Raw genomic sequence first — 21638 nt, forward strand, 5'->3', positions numbered from 1 at the left:
ACTAATATATATTCAGTCAAAAAAAATATTTCTCCATTGAAAAATCTAAAACTGTATTTTAAAAAGACTGCTGATGAAAACCTTAACATTTAAGTACAGATCCTACAAAAAATTTCATGAATGACTGCAAAACAAAACTTGCATTTCTACTATTCTCTTAAGTAAGACCTTTATTTTAATATCAGTTCCAGGATTGAGATATTAAGTGACAGGAAGTACATTTTAGCAAACCTTTTGGATTCACCTACACATGTTGATTCTAACAACAAATCCAAAACTCACTATTACTTTGTTGCTATTTTAAGACCAAAGTCACAAAGGCAGAGATTCCCTATTTTAGTATTTTAAAAAAAGATGACAAACCTGCTGATGGCTTTACACTTATTATTTCTACTCCTTCTGGCATACTCAACTCTTGACTGTACACCATTTTGGAAGACAGAGTAAGCCAGCTGGTACTCTGAAGGTTTGCTCTACAGGCCCGATACTTTTGAGTGAAAGGTGACTGGATCTTCTCTGGATCTGGTGAAGAATACAATTCTTCTGTTTGTGTTGTTTCTTCAGATGGATTTGAACCTATCTTTTCATCTAAAAAAAGGTATGCATTGTTAACTTTAAAAGATCAATGATTTCTTTTAATGTAAGAAGTTATTTTATTCACTTTAATAGTTCCAGAAGAGACAGACAAAACCTGACTTAAAATTTTACATTCGTTGTCATGAAATGTATTCTCATATTCAGATTTAAAGAAAAACACTAGGACATTTCACATTAAATACTTCAGAGATCCTAGAACTGCTGAGAGATTATAAAACAATCAAAGCATGACCAAAAAGACCAAAAACTGCAAATAAATATGTATTTGGCTATCCATTGAAAATAAGGTTTCAGTAAGCACAGAATACCTGCAGCTAGGGAAAATTAAATTAAAGCCATCACGTCTTAGCTTACAAACTGATGAAAGTTATTTTTGAGAAATGTTTTAATAACAGCTTTATTTTATTCCTTAAAACATAGGCTCTCAGAGAATGTGACATGAATGCTTCCCTTTTTTGATAAAACTCAAGATCTGGAGTATAAAATTGCTGGAAATGGAACACGAAAATTTTCAACAGATTTGCTGCAGAGCCTTCTCAGTAATTTTTTTCGTCACATACGTACATCAGAAAATTTAGATCTTTATTATTCTCACTAACTTATAAATTAATTGCAATAACACTTTTTCTCTTATTTGAAAGCAATAGTAAGAAATGCTAATTTAGTTTAAATGACAGAAACATGGTTTATAACAGATTTCTCTCGTAAGTGGTATAGATTTATGTTTATTAAATAATTAACATAAATAATTAACATATCTTTAAATGTTAACAGAAAATTTCCAAAGTGTATCTTACCTTTCTATAAAACCTAAGAGTTTTAGAGATAGTTTGGTAGTTTGAAAGAGGACCAGCAGATTTCAGAACATCAAAATTATTTAGAATTGTAAGGGCATCACTGATGTTCAGACTACAGTCCTATTTAAAATGTATGCATAAACTCAAAAATTGCAAACTAAAACTTTCCAAAAAGCAAAGCATCTTAACTGTTAGACTGTATTAGAGCAAATTAAGCATATCTGTCCTTAGAATGCACAAAAAATACCAAACTCTAGGCTCAGGCTGAACTGAAGAGTTTCAGCAATCAGAAGATTAGGTATTCAAGAAAGAATGGTTGTGATAAAATCTTGTAATCAAATGCAGAATCTTTTCAAAAAGATGAAACATTTTAGATTACACTGAACAGCAGATATTCACTAGACAGTGTTTTTTTTAAAAGAAAACTACAAGAAAGAGGGCTTACCTATTGAGACAGGAATTGCTTTCAAATGTAAATGCCACATATGTAGTAATGAACGGTTCTGTGTATATTCTATCACTATTAAGTAGAATTTTTCAGAGAATCCATTCTGCTGGTTTCCTGGTGAAATTGAGAACAGGAAGATCTTAGGGGTTATTCACCTGAAAGCAAAACTAAATTTTCTTGGTGAGCAAATAATCAGATTAAGCTAACATGAATACTGAAATGCAATGGTCTGACTGCATCTAACTCTTACATTAACTTTCTTAGTCTTTTACCACAAATCAACAAACACTACAATTACAGGTACACTCATGTAAGAACTGCCAGTGTTTTCTTTCAGAGATGACAACATATTTGGCTGACTTTGCTATGTTTAAAGTTAAATCCCAGAATGTATTATCAGTACAGTATAGTCTAAAAGAGTGAAAGAGATACAACGCTTCTTCCTAAGAATTTACTTGCCATAGTTTTACACAAAAAGAAGATATGAGTTGTACTATCAATAGGTGCCCATTTCTGGAGAGTTCACCCAGGTATTCTCTTCCTTTCATATAAAAGTCAACCCATTAGGACCAAGAAGGAATAGTTAATTTAGGGAGTCTTTTTCCTCCATGATTCCTCTGACCCTTTAGGTGTGTGTATACATAAAACATTACCAAGAATAGCCTATATTTTCCCTGTGCTTTTAACATTGCAGTGGTTATGGTACCACAGAAAAATGTAAATGAATTTGTTCTTTGTAAAACAATATGAGATAACTACCTCATTATTAAAGAGGAAATATGAAAATACTAGAAAATAATTTCAAATTAGAATGCATGCAAATGATACAGTTTTAATTTAACAGTTTTTCAAAGGGTCCATTTAGCCCAATTCCTTACATGGATGGCATGCAGCAATCTGTTACCAAATTTCAGAACACATACAGATGTATACAGTTGCCTAAGATCAAGTAACTCCCTATTTGTTCTAAAATTATTTCTGTGTGTCATACTCAAGATGTAAGCATATGATTATGCTGCAGAGTAACACTTTTTATGTTTTCTATTTTGTTTCTAATTTTGAACATCTCAGTTGCATTTTTCTAACTCCACTAAGGGCTGGGATTATCTTCACTACTCCAAAACTCTTCCTCAGTTAAAAACAGCCAGTTCCAGACCCAAATAATCACTATGTATATTCAGTTCATTTAATATTTCCCTTGGTTCCTTTGACACTTTCCCACCATTCTGCTTCCTTTCATTCAGGACTCTCATCTAGTACTGCAGATGACCTGGTATCACAAACTTTACTCCAACTCCTTTTTCCTCACGCATTATTTCATTGGGACAGAACAATGCAATGCCTATATGTCCAAATAACTGAGGCACTCCACCAAGGAAAGCCCATCATTTTTTCCAGAGCAGTCCAGATCTGTCCAAGGATCTAGAAATCCACACACTACTCGCAGTATTATAGTGAGGAGGAATTGTTTGGCTTTCCATTTGTTGTACCATGCAAGGCCTGAGGCGCAATATTTAGCTGATGTGAAAGAACAGCATCCACCATGACAGGATACAGCAAGTTTTGTCTGTGTCATACCCTACAAGCACAGGCTTCACATTTAAAACCCTTCCCCCCTTCATGTTAAGGGACTGCCTAACACGGGACACAATGGGTATCTTGTGATTTAAACTACTTGATCTAAAACTTGGTTGCAAACAACTCAAAGGAAGTGAAACACCCTTGAGTTTCACTAGTTACATTCTTCTGAAGACTTCAAATTAAGGTATTTGACATTAAAATGATAAAAGCCAACCCATTAAATAAGATTTTCCTTCTTTAGAAAGAAAAATAAAACACTGTCTTCAATGTTCTATGAAAAAAAAACCTCTTTACCTGAGTCTGATAAACTGATCTTCTTTGAAGGCATTTCCTTCTCCTGGTTATTTAAAATAAAGTCTTCTTGAAAAACATGGAATAACTGTGTTTTCCGGCCATGCTAAGGAAGTGAAAATACACAAGAAGTGAACATCCTAGTGTATACTTTTCAATAGTGCTCCCTAACACAGAAGCTTTTAACTTGGTAAGTTATGCACATCAACAGAAGACTCCTCATGAAAATGCACTTTCACTACTCACATTCTTTCCATTTACAGCTACTGTTGAAAACAAGTACAAGAATATGTCAAAAACAGTCTAAGTACCCCAAATTTACCTAATGGAGAGCTACAGGTATTGCTTTTATTATTAATGCTTTTTAAAAAGCTAATTATGACACAAGATGAGTATAGCAGAAGATCTTACAAGCTCTGTGATGGCATCCAGTTCAATGATACATCCTGGGCGAGCTGTAGATTGCTGACTTATGATGTTAAAAACTTCTCCAACATATTTCTGTTTGAAAAGAAACAGCGTCTTGTTAACTCTTTATGCATTTCCGTGGCACAACCTGCTGGATAGGTGCAACATCACTGTGCAAATGTTAACTAAAGCATAAAATATACACTACTTGTGATTCAGTAAGAGCAGAGGTAACATTTCCTGTTTTATGAAGAGAACATTTGGTTTGAAAGGTGACAAGATTATCTGGAAAGCCTCACATACAGCAATTTATTGTCCTTTCCTCAAAAGCTGAATTGTTGTCTCAGCTTTTCCTCAGGATAGCAATGCACCCACACAGTTATTATTCCTTGTGGTGTAAGCACTTGACAGATATTTCCCAATCAAACCTTATGCAAAGTTTGAGATTAAATGAAATACAGTATAGCTAAAAAGCTTTACATAATCTGTTTTTACAAGCAGAATAATCTGTGAAATCCTCAGCAACCAGTTTAGTCAGTCACCAAGTCTGAGCCTAGTGCAACTGAATGAAGTCATAACATGCAAAAACTTGAGATGGCTTTTCACTCACAGAAATTTCTGGGTTGGAGAGCTCACACAGAAGTTTCTTAGCATCTATTACAGCTTGATATAATCTTAAATGCTGTCCGTCACTAGCCACGAAGCAGGCACTTGGAGAATTACAGTATGCACCTGAAAAGCAAGAAGAAAGTGCTCAAATATTCAAACACCATATGGCTTCCTTTTTTGTTTTTTGAAAGCAGGCATTTTTGAAGTTATGACAAAAAATTATACAGCATAAAAAGAAGTCCTCTTCTATTCACAAGCAAGGATTACAAAGTTTAAAGCTGTGCTTAGCAACCAAATCAAAGTATATGAAAAGAAAACAAGAATTCCATTTGCAAACTAGAGCTAAATCTCCCTCATTTAAATCTTCAGCATGCTATGAAGTATGCACTAGAACCTAAGAACTTTACTGCATAAGCTTCTAAAATATCAAATACATAAAAGAGTAGAACATAGAAACCTTTTACAGAGGAATAAAGAATTCCCAAGTATCAGCAGCTTGAAAATTTGTGAAATTTGTGAAATAAAATGTTTCTGCTTAACATTTTTCCAGTACATTCAAGTATACCTGCATTATCTATTAAGGTGAATTATTAGGTTATATTCATTTTATTCTAGAATACACCACAAATCAGAAAATGAAACTCACCAAGGCAGTAGCTGGGTATAAGTGTGGGCAGCCATGCAACATTAGAAAAAGCTGAAACATGAAGAGAATTGATCCGAGCAAGTTCAGAAACTCCACCAGAAAAGGACAAAGGCCCAACAGGATCTACTCTCCACAGAATAAGTTCACTGTAAACAGCATTGGGATCCTGGGATGTCACATTTGCATTGCCTCTAATCTGAGGTCTTACTGGTGACTCCTGAGACTTAGAAGACTCATTTGTCTGTATTGCTTTCTCAACATCTGGTGAAATTAGAGCATTGTGATGTGAGGTTGTAAGCAGCAGTGGTAACACTGAGTGGCAAGCCAAGTCGTTGAGATGAAAACGGTGACCACAATACCGGGATTTGTGTGAAATACTGAGTACAGTTGAAAAAGCAGATTCTTCAGCAAAACTCACTAGCCACTGGTTCAGTGACCCATCTGCATGTTTGGAAATCATCATAACATTAGGTGTGAAGATACTTAGTTTTAAGCTGTTGGTTGATTTACTGTGTCCAGAAGAGATAAGCATAGATGAAGATCGTGTAAGGCCAGGAGGCTTTTGTTTGCCTTGCTGAATAGCTAAGTCAACATTTTTGGTACAAGCATACATCACTATACTTCTGCAAAGAGAGTTTGCATCACCCGTGGGAAATGCAACAGGAATTCTTGACACAAATGATACCTGCAATTTTAAGAAAGAAAGACTAAGTATTAGGGTTCCCATCAAACTTCTCACTGAACACTGATGTAAAATTCAGGAGGAATAAAGTACCTGCACCTGGCGAAACATGCCAGGCTGGTATTCATCCAGCCAGTCCACATGCCACACGAGCAGGGAGCCATCCATAGGATGTATACTGAAGAGCATGTCAGCATTTTTACTCCATTCAGAAAGCAGAACTTCAATTTCATGATCAAAAATAGCAGAGGATAAAGGAACAAGGCTTGAATATGGAGCAGCTTTCTCATCACCCAGTTCCTTCTTCTCTTGGTTTCCTTTCTGTTCATCTGAATTTTCATCAGCTTCTACAACACACACACATAGATATATATATATATGTGTATGTATATATAAATATATATATAGAGAGAGAGATATAGATATATATATTCAAAACCAGAAGTATAACAAGCAGTGTTATTCAGGCACTGGAGCTAATTTCAGGCCTTTTATAAGCTACCCATATAAGAACTAATTTAAAAGGATGAAGATTACAACCATAAATCCTCTAACAGAGCTCAGTGTCTAACAAACCAAAATAGTTTGTATTGCACCTTAATTTGAAATATTTTTCTTTTCCTCTGTTTTATACAAATTTTTGCAAGCATAGACAGAACAAAGGATAATAATCTCCAGGATGTATATATTCAAATGAATTGAATAATTTGATAGTAACATTTGAATAATGTTATAGAACAAAGCTATTTAAATTAGCTGTACATTAATATCTAAAAAAAAGTTAATTCTAAAGTTGCTCTTGCTTCCTTAATATTGAAGTAACATTTTCATGCACAGGCCTCCAGTCAGGCCTAATTAAATAACACAGTTTTCAGCATATATAACTCAAAATTTCTAGAACAACTATGATAAGAGAAATCAGAACTTCCAGATACATTTTTTTTAAAGTCACTTAGATACTTTGAGTGCAAGGAAGAAAATGCATTGAAATGCCACTGTAATTTCTAAGTATCCTTGCATGTCAAGTTGCCAATTTCTCACTTCCCCCTGGGGGAACATTACAAATTACTTCAAAAACTGAAAGCCATTTCTCTATATGACATATGTCTGCATGACTTTTACCTTCTTCTGATCTGCCATCCATTTGATTAGAATCCTCAGTATTAGTCTCAGGGGAATGATGTTCAAAACTCCTTTTAAGTTGTTGCAAAAACACTTCCATAGATAAGGTAAAATGAAGTTCTTTGTTGTTTAGCCAGTGTACAATAAAAGGTCCACTTTTTTCTTCATTTTCACCAAGACTTAGAGATGTGATAGAAGGCAGTAGAGGAATATCTACCAGAAAAAGATACCGATTGACATTCTTGAGAACTAAGTAAGTCAGGTCAAAAAATAATTTTAGAGAAATAGTTTTCAAGCAGAAATCCCACAATGAACAAAATAAATCCAAGTGTGCTGCCACTTGTCATTCCCTGCACCAACACCACCTGCTTTGAGACTTGTTCCACACAGAGGTTCTTTAGTATGCTTACATTAGGATAACAGTAGGGTCCTGCAACGTTGATGTAATACTGTGCATGCAGGTTAATTTACTTTTTTTTTTTTTGCAACCACAGCTCAGTATGAACCAAATCATTTAAGCATAGTTTTCCAATATTCAGTTCACAAAGGATGCTGCAGTAGATATACACTGTAACCAAAGACCACAGGGTTTACACTAGCAAAAATCAGTACAGACATCAGACAATGAATGCCCTCTGTAACACCATCACAAAACCCCAGGAGTTCTGGTTCTGATACATTCTGTTAATTCAAATGGCTGTTTGATGGTATTTGATGTCCCAGGTTGCTGTGAAAAATAAAGCAGAAATCACAAAGTGTGTGACAGAAGCAAGGATCAGATTGCTGCAGAGTAACATAATCTAAATTAATCAAGGCTAAAAAGCAGACAGGTGATTTACTGCAATTTCCTCAAATGTGTGATACAGCAACACGTTAAAATCTCAGACTGCATGTAATTCCCACCTAGAAGTCTCCATGTATAGTATCTTCTCCTTCTGTTCCCTATTTATGCACCATTACTTAAATTCCACATCCTGGGAGACAAAATACTTTTCACCCAAAATCTGTTCTTCTTATCAAAATCAGCAATATATTTGAATTACTAATCGTCCAATCTAGCCAAAGAAAACTGTAACTGACAGCACAAAGATAAAAGAAAGGAGCACCACGACAACTAGCAGTATTGTTGTAGGTTGGGGACACAGCAGGGGAACAGGGCAGAAGTAGCACAGGACATTTAAGAAGTCTATCTTCCTACACAGGCCAATGCCAGTCTCAAAAGTATCATTATACATCTGGAAAGTAACAGAATCTGAAAGAAAAAATTTTATTGATGCCCTTTGAAAAATGAAGCTACAGTGAGCATGAATAAGGTGAACTAGAAAAATTACTTTTCAGATTAATTATAAATTCACATGCTTTTTTAGTATTTATCAAAGTCACTAAATAAATCACTTTTTTCCCAATTTCCATCTAAAAGTACCAGCTTCTAAATGATGTTCAGCTCTGGACATTTTTCTTAGTGAATTTCTATTTGCTTCATAGTATCTCTTCCCAGAAAACTTCTACGTCTTTGAATTCAGTAACTTTTTCTGCAATTGCCTAGAGGCGATTTTGTCCTAGCAACCACTGCTTATTCCTTTCACAGAATTCCACCTAGGCTGGACAAGAGAAGAAATAAAATTACAGTATAAAAGTAGGTTGCAAGGATTTTTGTTGCATACATGTTGTATTTATTCCTATCTATATTCTTATATACAAGTATATATGAAAGCATTATTCTTCAAAATGTGAAGTGAATGAGAGATAAAGCTGTTTTGGCTTTAGTTTTTATCAGATAATTTTAAATGCTGTAGTAACGGCAAATTTTAAAGTAAGACATCACAAACCAATTTGCTTTAAATCAAATTAAAGGAAATACACTTAGGTTTTTGGATTAAATTTAATCTCAAAAGGGCAAACGAAAAGGTCTACATAAAGAATGTGGTTAGACTGAGGTACTTAAAGACTTGACTGTGAGTGAGAACACTTATTTCTTCAAATTAAGATTTAAACTGTGAAAGTTACCTCAGAGGTTCTACAATAAAGAACAACCTGCTATCCTCCAATCTACTGAGTTAAAAGACAAGTGATCCAAAAGACATTATTGAAACAGATAGTGATTGATGTAGATAGCATAAAAAGAATATAAGATTAGAAAAGCCAAAGACAAGTTTTACGTACCTAATTTTTTTCAAAATTGTTTTTATCGTCATTCTGTAAGTTTGCTGCTTGGCATATTTATAATGCAAAGTCTATCAAAAGCAAAGATAAAGTTTGCATAGTTGTGCTGGTTTTGCCTGGAGTAGGGCTAACTTTCTTCATGGTGTCTTGTACTGGGTGGTGTTTTGGATTTGTGCTGAGCACAGAGTTGATGACACAGAGATGTGTTTGTTGTTGCTGGGCAGGGCTTGCACAGAACCAAGGACTTTTCTGGTTTTTGTACTGCCACACTGGCAAGGAACTTGGGGCTGCATTGGACATTGTGAGAACACACAGCCAGGATAGGTGACTGAAACTGATCAAAGGGATACTCCAGACCACATGACATCATGGTCAGTACTTAAAGTGGGAGGAGGAAGGAAGAAGGTGGAAAGTTTGAAGGGATGGTGTTTGTTATTCCAAGTGACTGTTAGGTGTGATAGGGCTCTGCTCTCTTGGAGATGGCTCAAGATCTCCCTGCCCACAGGAAGCACTGAAGTCATTCCTTGTGTCTCTTTGGTCATGTGTGCAGCTTTTGTTTCCCCTATTAAGGAAAACAAGGTTGAGATAAAACCTATTAACTTGGTTTTATCTCAGTCCAGGAGGTTTCTACTCTTCTGATTCTCTCCCCAGTCCTGCAGGGAGTGAGCAAGCGATTGCCTGGGGCTTGGTTGATGGCTAACCATGGTTAATCATAACATTAGCTACTCTGTATGAAAAAAAATGCTTTAAAAGCAAGTAAAAAAAAAAAGGTCAAAGATTATGTGCTACCTACATGAAAAGATTAGCTAGCTCACTGAGCAATCTGAAGAAGAAAAAATATAAGAGGAGATAAACAAATCTCCAAGAAGCTTTCAAGAAACTTTCCTGTGTGACATTGGGTAATAACAAGCAATGACTGGAGACTTTTTCTGTAGAAATATCATAGCACTGGTGGTACAGCACAAAACTGTAAGAAGTTTCCTTCTGGTAGGCTGGATGTTATTCTAGTCCTGTCTGTTAAAATATGAACCAATGAACTGCCACTCAAAATGCTGAAGAATAATCAAGGAGAAAGTGTTTAGAGCTTTGCTTAGCAAAGCAGTGTTAATGGAAATCACTTGTTCTTTCCAATCATAACAGACTGTATAGCTAGAAACATGAACTCATCATAAATGCTCTTAGCTGAAAATTGGCCTTTCAAACAAGTAGGAACAGAAAAACAATACTACAAAAGAGAGTTTAACTAGTTTAAGAAAAGAATTACATAGTATGTTTGTTCATTAAGTCTAGACACAGAAAACCACACCAGAACCCTCATGAAGGTCATTCCATATTGCATCTCTAGTAAGTTTTTCAATGAACGGACACACGCTTCATGAAAATGAAATCTTCAGCCATCTCCAGGAGAGCAGGGCCTTATCACACATAACAGTCACTTGGGATAACAAACAGCGTACACAGATAATAAAGACGTATTAAGAAGTATCAGCAGCTATAGGGGAGTTTCCTCAATCCCTATCAACATGTTGTTCCAGTGCAAGGCAATATCAAAGTTTATGACATACAGGGTGAAGGCATGTTTTGTTAGGTTCAGAGACAGAAGGACATAAATGTGTGGTTATTTCAACACTTAAGTGTCAGGTGCTCACTTTAAGAAGCTTATACGTTTTTTATTTTATCAGTGTGTTCCCAGTATCATACACAATTCACAGTAAATTTTAACTCAAGTTACAGATACTTAGCTTTCCCCATTTTAGACACCAATCTCACTTAAAGGATGAACAACATAAAAGACAGGATTACTGCACTGGAAATTTATTCAAATAATTTCATTACTGTAGAAAGTTCTTTCATGTAAAAATGAAACCAACATACTAGCAATTTTGCATGATCATATAAATACTGAACAAATATATCTGCTAAGTTTCCAGAGAGAACACATACCTAACAGCAACTGGAGTTCACTTCATAGCAAAGATTACATTTATTACCTGTGGCTGGATTGATACTGGCAGCAATATGGTAGTGGCAAAGGGCATTTGCATGAGGAGGAATGTTCCTGTGAGCTTCATGAGGATCTTGCTGATGCAGAGCATATCCAGTATGCGCTACAACAGCACCTGACCTCCTCCTTCCTCGTCGGAAGTGCCTCAGGTTTAACTGCATGAAGAATAAAGCATAATTTAAAATCCTTTCAAGAAGAAAAAAACATTTAATCTGTAAATGGCACTAATGAACGATATTTTTCAGCTTAAAAGCTAACTTAAAGAATCAGTGGAGTTTCTTGCAAACTTGTGTTGAGACCAGTGCCTTTGGATTTATTTATGAAGGCCCATAAAATACCTTCATGTAGTAACTACTTCATACTTCAGTGTGCAGACAATATTCATACACTTTTTGTACTTTCACAGAAAATACTGTTGTGCTTCATAAACACACACCATGCTTATTCAAGATTCTGAACAAAGCAACAATACTGAATAGTCTCATTTCATGAAAAACAGGATCTGTACTTTGGATCTAATTAGATCAGCACTTCAACACCCCACAAAAGGCCACGAGTTTTAAGGTCTTCCTCTTTTATACAAATACTTGTATATTTCCAAGGGAAAGAATAATATTTAGTTTTTAAGACTGACTTACACATTTCAAGCCTTTTGTGCTGTAAACATCTGCGTAAGCACCCAAAGGTACACAGAGGTACACAATTTGTATTAAAGATACTGTTACACTCTTGGCATTCCTTTTCACTTGCTTTTCACATCTTTACACAGCATGCTCATGTCAAACAGTCTTCTCTCAATTATCACATAATTGCTGTTCCTGATTTCTAATGCTGCCTCTTATTTTCCACAGGAACACAGAAATTTCTCCAGCTTCCTTTTTCCTCCTCTCTTTGACTATTTCCTTTTCGCTGTTGTGCCTTTTAGCCTGACGTATTTTTCAGGTATGCTGCACTATTTTTCAGATATCGCATGCACTACAAGCATGCTACATACATCATTTCATTAATATAAAAGCACAATGCCCACATATGCTCTACATACCTTTGAAGCAGACCATTAATGCTACACTTTCTTCCTTATTCACACTGGTTAGAAAACACTGTCTGGTAAGAATCACTTGCCTTAATGCTTTTAAGCAGTCTGCTCTGAGGACTACAGCAGAAAGACTATTTTTCTTCCCTCCACATTACTGTTTTTCCACTTGCAGAAGTCAGAGAGACCATCCCACAACTTCAGAGGTAACAAGTGAGCCCCTACCATACATCTTAAGGCAGCATCACCCCTGGGTTTCACATAACCTATATATAATGTCTGCTCCTTACTGCTCCTAGCCCTTTGAACAAAATACTGCAAAGCATTCTTTCTTCAGTCACCAGACAAAAATAGGCAGTTGTGACTTTGGAACAGTGTGTCTTCAATGTGAGAAGCTCAGCAAAAGAGCTGTCAGCTTAGCCTGCCCAAGGAAGACTTCAAGGAAATTCACCCTTTCATAACATTTTATGCACATCTCTGGCATAAAAGCATAAAAGATTTCAGCTTGTGATACATGTTTGAGATACAAATTACCAACTTGTCTAAAATCACAAGTTTTCACGTGTTTATTCTCACTGTTCAATTTCAATTCTTACCTCCAATGCACTCTGCACTTTTTCTTTACTTGAAGTATTTCTCTTGAAGTTATTTGTGAAGTTCACTGCTTCACTCCAATTGCTGTATCCTCCCCCGTACAACAAACTGTCATTGGGTAACAAAGTCTCTGCCCAGAGACGACAAACATTATCCTTACAGCAAGTCAGGAGTACATTGCAGACAGCACCACTAATGAAAGAAAATTTAAGGAGTGAAGAAGCTGCTAACTATTACACAGCATCAAAATAAACCAACATTTCCAAACAGTTTTCCACTACCAGTCTTTGGAATTGCACCAACTTACAGATACTGGCACAAGAAAAACTCATCAGTACATTGTTATGAAAATAAACGATGTAGGAAAGGCCTTACCCTCTGTTCAAGTATCTGACTATAAATCACCTCAAACATCATCACATAATAGAGCAATAGCAAATTGTGGATTTTAATTTAAAGAAAACTTCATACCTAGAATAGCAAAATGTAAATTTTTATGTTTTGAAGTCATTCACATAAAAAGCTAATAATAATATTCTGGATATCTGATCGTAATTCCAGATCTTACTGTTATCTACCAATTCTAAAACAATATATGTCCAAAAGACAGAAACTCAGATAATACCAGGGAAACAACAGACAATTTAAATCTATGAGTTTTTAATCTTAGTTACTATTTTTCCAAGTCTAACTTGTGTTAAATATATAGCCAAAAAATCCCATTACCCTAAACCAGATACTGGAAAAAACTATGCATATCATCAGGTTTCCAGGTCATACGAGTTCACTGTTTAGCTCTACATAATGCTCTAAAGCTATGACCAGACTGTCCAGCAGCAAACTCCCTGAGGAACCATGGAGCAGGTGGATTTTCAAAAGTGACACACAGAGTTAGTATGTATTTAAGAAGAGTCTTAAAGACTGGTATAATGAACAACATAAACTTGCTCAACACAAAGGTACGCAAATTTGTTTGCTACTTGGAATAACATGGCAAAAAGATGGTTGCAAGCCACAAAACTGCTAACACTATTTCAGTTTAAGATTTAAAGTACTGGTGAAAACTAGGCATAGGTCATTTTGGAATCATCTGAACACAACCCTAACACCTCAAACTAAAGGTATCAGTTCCAAATGAATACTTGAATCCAATTTCCAGACACTATTTCTGACAGAGATCCAGCTTTGTAGTAGGCAGAGAAACAAATAAAAAGACACGAAAATATTTGAATGTTTGTAAAAGAGGACTTCAAGTCACAGAACTTTTGCTCTGATTCCATCAGGATAGAACAAGTCAAGATTAAATGCATGAATGGTCACTTAGTGCAATCAAAAAAAATGCGAAGAGAAATGACTTTTCAAGAGCTGATTTTGTATTTAGTTCAATGCCTAGGTCAGTCTCTGAGACTTATATCTTTTCAATTTTTTCCCAGGTAAGAGGACACTTGCCTTCCTCTCAAGAGCAAAAACAGTATAAAAGGTGTGCACACTCAATAACTGAAGTAAAACATATAATTGTGTGGCTGTTGATTGTAGAGAGAGGCAGACTGCAGAGCTGGGGGGTTTTTTTGGCAATTTATGAACTAGTTATTAGAACTACTGACCGTGGCATGAATTTACTGGTCTTTCTCCATGAAAATGCATTTACTGATCGAGGATGAGCCAAATAAACAAATGAAAAATCAAGCTCTTTTGCTTGGTTTTCTGGACTGGCACCAGGTGGTGATACGGCTGACCGCCAGCTCTCTGCATTGTACCATACTTTCACAAGACAGTCATCCTGTGGGAAGACAAAAAAGGACAGTAAATAAGATTACCTTGCTTAAGAATATGATGCACTTCAAGTACTTTTAGGTACATCTCTTGAGGTTTCGTTTTTCTTTAAAGTAAAATGTTATGTTTTTCTTATCTGAGAGGAACAGCTCCACAAATGGAACTTCAAAATGTGATCTTAAAGAAAACACAGGAGCAGAGCTTCCACTTAACTCTTGCCATTACTAACTTGGATTTCATATAAGTCCTTCTGATTAGCTGCCAATTTTTAATCACAAAACCACAACTTGCACTAGCCTGAGATGGTATTCAAATGTTAATACAACTAATTCTACCACCCCAACTCCCTACATAAATTTAACTGGAAATAGGAAAACAAAGGTCATAGATGATATCTCAAAAAAGAAGCTCAGTACTGGTCAGCCTGTTTTCAGACACACACATGAATTGATTATGCCTTCAAGGACTAGATAAATTAATCTGGACCCAGATTCACAACTTGTTGATCAGCTATTAAATGTGAATGGCACTAAAATATTGAAATAACCTGGGTATGCATAACATGACCCTACTGGGGGGGACGATAGGTTGGTGTTGCTGACCAGCATTGTCCATCACAAAAAGTTAAGTAAAAGAGTAAGACATAGAAACAAAGATGTGCTTTAAAGTTCTCCAGGCATGTAACTAACTTAAGCATTTATGGTAAAAATATGTTATTAATTTTCCTACTTACTAATTTTCTTACTTATTCAGTAATTCACTTTGAAGGAATTTATAAACTAAAATAACAGGACATAAAATATTGGAGTCAAAAACTCTGCAGTAATATTAACCTTATATAAACTATTTGCAGATTAATTCCTTTTTCCACCATTCCATCAAATTGTAACACTAGAAACCATTAAACCATTAACATTTGACTTGCAAAATAAACATTAACTCCTACCCTATCAAAAGAAGGTGGAATACATATATATATATATTGTTGAAATAACAAACACTACCTTTTTACATAAAACATATACCCAAAGAATTTTATTTATCTGCAAAGTGGCTGGAATGGCTCTCCTTTCGATGACAGTTAAAGGCATCACAGAACATATAGCAAGAAATGCAACATTCAAATAAGCACAAAAAGAATGGAGCATGAGAATTTATTGCTTTGTTTTTATACAGATAATAATCTAGCATGAAGAAAGCCAGTATTTCACTTTGTGCGTTGGAAGCTTGTTAACTGAAGTATAGTTTCCCTAGAAAAGGAAACCTAGGCAATTTTACAAATTTGTTACACCTTTATCTTTTCTTTAAAGACAGCAAATGTCTGAAAAGTTAGTCTTCTAATCAAGCACGATGACCTGAAATGGCAAGCTTTAAAGGAAAAAAACACATACAACTAATAAAGATGTAATTACTCATCTGCTCCTGATGCACATAACTGAATCACAAAAATATGCATGACAACTACCTTTCAAAAGCAAGATTTATTTGCAGACTGAATCACCATCAACTCTTTGTTTTTTAAGCATGTATTAAGGGATACTATGACCCAAACAGCGAAGTTCCACATTATTACTAAATCAAAGGCTGTTCTAACCACTTATTATGTGTACACACTAATTTTTCACTCATGCATCCAAGACAGAGTAGAGCAAATTGCAAAACTGTCTTTTATTCTTCAGTCTGAAACAAGTTCTGTCAGGTTTCGACTGCTCAGGATTCTGAGACTCTTAAACCAGGTTTTCACTAATATCAGCAACTGATATTTACATACTAGAATGTTGTTTTGTATCTAGTAACTCTGCAGCCTTTAGGTTCTTCAGTAGGTAGCAGAAACTCAATGCAGAAAACAACTACTTCTCCCACTCATATTCCTTAACAAGTAATACAAATTTTTGTATGGGTTTGTCACATTTGTTCACTGGATCCTCTACATGATCTTGATTTTTTTTTCTGCTTTGACTTGTAAGGACATTATTCTCCTACAAAACCTGAACAACAAGTTTTGGCGTATAAATAGAAGATTAGTTTGTTTCAGAAAAACAAAAGACTGACAATTTGCTTTAATTTTTTTTGCTTATTTTCCCAAGGGGTTCTGCTTTTGCTGACAAACTGCTCAGTGCTGAGCACATGGAACCATCTAGTGAGACAGGCCACAAACACTGTCATGAACCATGTGCCAATACACCCATGGAGGGGAATGTGAACCTCTTCTACAGAGACAAAAAGGCGTACAGATATGTTTACACAAAAACATATGAAAGAGCTATTTTTGATTTTTTAAAATATTTTTTGGTATTTTGATTATACTTCCTCACTAGTAGGATAGCTAGCAGTGATTTCATCCACAGATTTCCCCATTCCTCAAAACTCTTCTTTTTCTTATGTCTTATAATTTGGTACAAATTAAAAATGAGTATTTTAGTAAGCACTGAATATTTGGTGTGTGACTTCCCTGCCTGGAACCACCCTTCTACCAAATTCATGTTTACCAAATTGTAAAGACACATAGACAGACTACAAATAATTATGAAAAAAAATTTTTTTCATTAAGTAACCTTTTTCTTTTAAATGTGTTTTTGTTGGTTTGCTTTAATGCTTATCTGAATTAGTACAAAGCTCTAAGGAAAAAAAATGCTTACCTTTCCAGCAGTAGCAAAAAACTCCCCATCTGGTGAGAATTTCATTAAACAAACTTGAGAAGCAGTTCTATAGAATGAAGACAATTAAAAGGAGAAAAAAAAACTTTAACAACTTTTATAGAATTCTAGACATTTTTTTCCTTGAATGCACAAAACTTTTTCAATTCTTAAATACAAGTATGTATTCTGTTGTGTGAAAGTTAAGTTTTAACAAAGTCCAAAAGACTAAGATGTAAACTCATGTACAACACATGGCTGTAGCGATCCAGAAAACCAAAATCTTGTAGCTGAATATCCAATATTCAAAAATATCGTAGCAGAAAAGCAGCTGCCAACAGATTAGCCTGCTCTACCTCCACTTCACGATTATAAGGATCTCAAAATGGTCTCTGTTGTAGCATATTATCCTCCAACTTCTCCTGAAAGACAGATTCACTTTTCATATTTCCTAGAATTACAACTCAAGGAAACAAAACTGTGTAAAAGGAATAATGTAGTTAAAAAGTGTCTGAAAGTAGCTTTTATATGAATGGTCATACTGTTATAAGGTGCTACACCAAAATATTCTAAACCTAATTATGTGGTTAACTTTTGGAGCATTTTACTTTAATTGGCTGCACTAATAAATGAGCTTCCTTTACAGGGTTTGAAGCACTCAGTTACTGACTAAGTAATAAGGCTTATTAAAAGCAACAAAAGCATACAAAGATTTAATTGCACACCACAGATACGGTGTATATTTTTGTCTTGAATTTAATACACATGCAACATGTTGTTAAGGCCCAACTTTCAAAAGGGATTAAGTTAAATTAAGGTCAATAAAGCAGGGTGCATTTCTGTGCAGTAACAAGAGCAAGGCTATACCAAAAGCCCTGTATCAAAGAAGTCCATCCAGGTATAAGCAAAATTCTCCTGCTAGGGCAAATATGAAAACATTTGGGAATGTTTCCTTCAGGGATTAAAACAGGATATGTGCAGGGACAAAATAATGTTCTTGCAGACTTCTCTACAAGAAAAACCTATTCTAAATCTAATTGCACTACAAATGCCAGAAGACATACAGGCATAAAAGGTATAAAAAAAAGGAATAAAAAAAAAGGTATAAAAAAAAAAGCAAGTTCTGTTGACCCTTTTCAGGACCTACTCATTCAAAGAAGGCAACACTTAGCTATCTCCAACAAAGAGAGTTTAAAAGAGGAAAACATGTGGAGAGCTGAGAAGACTTCTGTAAGTCTTTATACATTATACAAATGCAAAACCTGTTACAGAAGGGACAGAAGAAAAGCACTCTCTGTATGATCTTGACTACTGTTACCAGAACCCCAGATTCTAAAGCCATAGTCAATGGCATTCTGTCTACAGGCTGACTTGTCTTATTAGGCTAAGAGATGAACACCCAAAGATGTCTCAAAAAATAAAGTAAGTCTTCAACTCCTTGTAATTAGAAAGTTCATCACATGCAAAGAAAAGTCTTTGAGTTGTCATTTGGATGATCTTGGGTTTTTAAACACTTCACTGATAGAAGTTCAAGTAAAGAGAAAAAGGAACAATGAAGGATCATAAAATGGATGTTTTCCTGATACGTCCAGAAAGCTACCTATAGAACTACCTACTAGAATTCTAAGTGCTTCACAAAGAGTAACTTCAGGTGGGTCTGCTCACTTTGGGAAACTTCTTTAGGAGATGGCCATATGGAAGACTGCTCCCACATGAACAATGTACCCACCCCACTGTACTGGAGAAGTCTACTTATGGCAGAACAATTTAAGTTATCTTATAAACTTAAGTACTAAACTAAAAGTACTCAGAATGTACAATATACAAATGCAAATATCAATATCACCATGAACACAAGAAGGGAATTCAGAGACACAGAAAAGAGAATGTATCAACCTTGACTGTTCCAAATACCCAGAATAAATCTAAACAAAGTATGCGCAAAAGCAGAGGGTGGATGTGTAAGAAGGAAACAGCGATGGAGTACACTGAACATAGAAGGAAGTTTTTTTTAATCAGTCCTGACAGCAATTACACAGCTTTCACCTTATTTCTTCTACAAGGAAGAGCGCTTATTGGAGAGCTTCAATATTAGCCTTCCCTCAGGATTTTACTAGTCTTGTTTGTAGCTGAAGAATTGCTCCAAAACCAATTGCAACTGATCTCATAAGAGGAAAGAATGCCACATAGTCAAGGGAAATATGAATAAAGTTTATCTCACATGGATAATATTTATCAAGTAACAGTATGCAATAGCATTTCAAGCAAAACACTAAGTATTTAATCTCAAAGTTATGAATCAGTAAAGAAAAGGGAATTACTTGTCTTTAAATGGATTCCTTACTTGCATTGCCAGATACATCTCCACTCTCCAAGTCCAACACCTGCTCTTTCAGTACTGTCATTGTCAGCAGGGTTTTCCAATGGAACATTGGACCAAAGTTGAAGATGATTGGAACCAGTCAGAAGGCGAGTACCTGGAACAAATATTTATCAAAATCTAACAACAAGCAAGTAGCAAACTATAGACTTTTATAGAGAGAGAGAGGAAAAAAAATACTGCAAAGCTGAAATTGCAGAAAAGAAACTGGCAGATACACCTTTTCTAGATTTTTTTTTTTTTGTAGATATGAGCACCTAGAGTTCAAACTATGAAAATTAATCAAATTTTAGTTATTCTCTAAAAGAAATGCCTAGGTCTACTGCAGACATTAGTCTTTCTCAACAAATATTTACCATTTAAGCCACGTTTTCTTATCAGCTCAGATAAGAATAATCGAGCCAGACCATACAGATGCACTTAGTATGTTAGTTCTCCTGTAATAAGTGACAAAAGGTACATTTCACTCCACTTTGGTATTCTCTATCATGCTAGAACAGGGGAAAAATCCTTTACCTTGTCCACAAGGAATGACAAAATTTAAAGTAAAAATATTAGTTGCAGTGTTTCTTTTAATGTGTTCGTACCTGTGGGATCCCATGTTAGATTATGCACTATGGCTTCCAGTGAGATTTGAGCATTCTTCTGCCACTGGTAATGTAACCCCTGAAATTTTAAGTATTTACAAACATTAGCATGAAAACTCTTCATTCTCCTCTTTTTATAATATAAATAGTACATCATCACTGCATTCTCTAGGTTTTATGGAGATGTTTAATGTAAGTTACTGTTCATCTAATAAAAATTGATTCATTCTGACATTAAAACGAAATAGCTTTTCACTAACATGGCCATACTTATGAGGTTTTTAACTTCTTATTTTAAAAGTTTAGCTTGAAAAAAATTAGTACATAAAATCATTACTGGAATTTGAGAATTGTTTTAGGAGGAAGTAAGATTTTATTTTTGAAACAAAGAAAAGATACCAAAAATTACACAAGTTAATCGCACCTGGTGCTTGATATCTGTACCATTGCTGAATTTGGAGTTCAGAAAGGTCAAGATAACAAGTGATATTTCCCCTCCACTCCTTTTTTTTATTTTCTTAATGTACAACAGGACAGTCAAGTATTTTTCACTTTTGCATCACTGCTTCACTCTCTAGAACAAGTTGAGGATTAAGTTTACAAAATATTTATCTTGTCTGTTTCTGTAATAGCCAAAAAGGTTTGATGCTTTGATTTATAAAAGAAAATGAAAACATTTCTGGAAATAATATTAGGAGCCAATTTCTTTCTTAATTCCAGACATTCTTAAAAGTAGTCATCCTCCACCCCAAAAATATCACACAGAAATAGACGTGAAGTTAAAATATGACAACTCAGTCTTTCACAAGTTTGGCAAAAGACAGTAAGAAGCAGCTGCAGATAAGGACCTACACAGAGTATTTTTAGAGCTGGATTTTTTGGGGTTCTTTAGACCCTGAACATTCCAATAAATGGAAGACAGAGACAATCTTACAAAAACGTTGAACAATATGCTGGAAACCATTGTATAAAAGTAAACTGGAAGAATGAAGTAACAGAATATTTCTTCAACTAAAAACATTTGAAAGCAAATTGTGGGTGGTGAGTGCTTCCTCTACTGCTTACAGTTACTACTCCAACTCTGAAGTTTCAAACTAAGCGTACTCTCTACCAGTATAGAAAATCATTCATGATGGACTGGAAAATGGGGTGGATGGACCAAAAACAAGAGCAGTATAGCCAAAGTGTTCATAGGAGCGTGAGAATGCACATCTTACAGTGGTTTTATTCCACTGCTTTCCAGTGAAGTAAATTATTATGTAGGTGTTAATTTCCAGCTAATTAAT

The 21638-nt window shown here is 35.1% G+C and overlaps 1 protein-coding gene across 5 annotated transcripts in view; it reads right to left on the reverse strand.

Moving 5' to 3' along the window:
- The window catches only part of DMXL1 (Dmx like 1), a 77067-nt gene that overhangs the window by 41389 nt on the left and 14040 nt on the right, over nt 1-21638 (reverse strand). For 3 of the 5 annotated variants that reach the window (XM_066568759.1, XM_066568758.1, XM_066568757.1), the window contains exons 4-18: nt 20513-20520; nt 20353-20431; nt 19730-19862; nt 17389-17455; nt 14581-14756; nt 12979-13168; nt 11336-11504; nt 7182-7394; nt 6153-6406; nt 5378-6062; nt 4733-4854; nt 4126-4215; nt 3718-3820; nt 1840-1956; nt 364-588 (exon numbers count right to left, since the gene is read on the reverse strand). In XM_066568759.1, the coding sequence (XP_066424856.1) occupies nt 364-588; nt 1840-1956; nt 3718-3820; nt 4126-4215; nt 4733-4854; nt 5378-6062; nt 6153-6406; nt 7182-7394; nt 11336-11504; nt 12979-13168; nt 14581-14756; nt 17389-17455; nt 19730-19862; nt 20353-20431; nt 20513-20520 (2631 nt within the window). The remainder of the gene's footprint in view (nt 1-363; nt 589-1839; nt 1957-3717; nt 3821-4125; nt 4216-4732; nt 4855-5377; nt 6063-6152; nt 6407-7181; nt 7395-11335; nt 11505-12978; nt 13169-14580; nt 14757-17388; nt 17456-19729; nt 19863-20352; nt 20432-20512; nt 20521-21638) is intronic. The other 2 variants (XM_066568760.1, XM_066568761.1) reach the window with 2 other exon arrangements.

Source organism: Molothrus aeneus, chromosome Z, assembly GCF_037042795.1.
Source record: "Molothrus aeneus isolate 106 chromosome Z, BPBGC_Maene_1.0, whole genome shotgun sequence".
Taxonomy (NCBI): Eukaryota; Metazoa; Chordata; class Aves; order Passeriformes; family Icteridae; genus Molothrus; species Molothrus aeneus.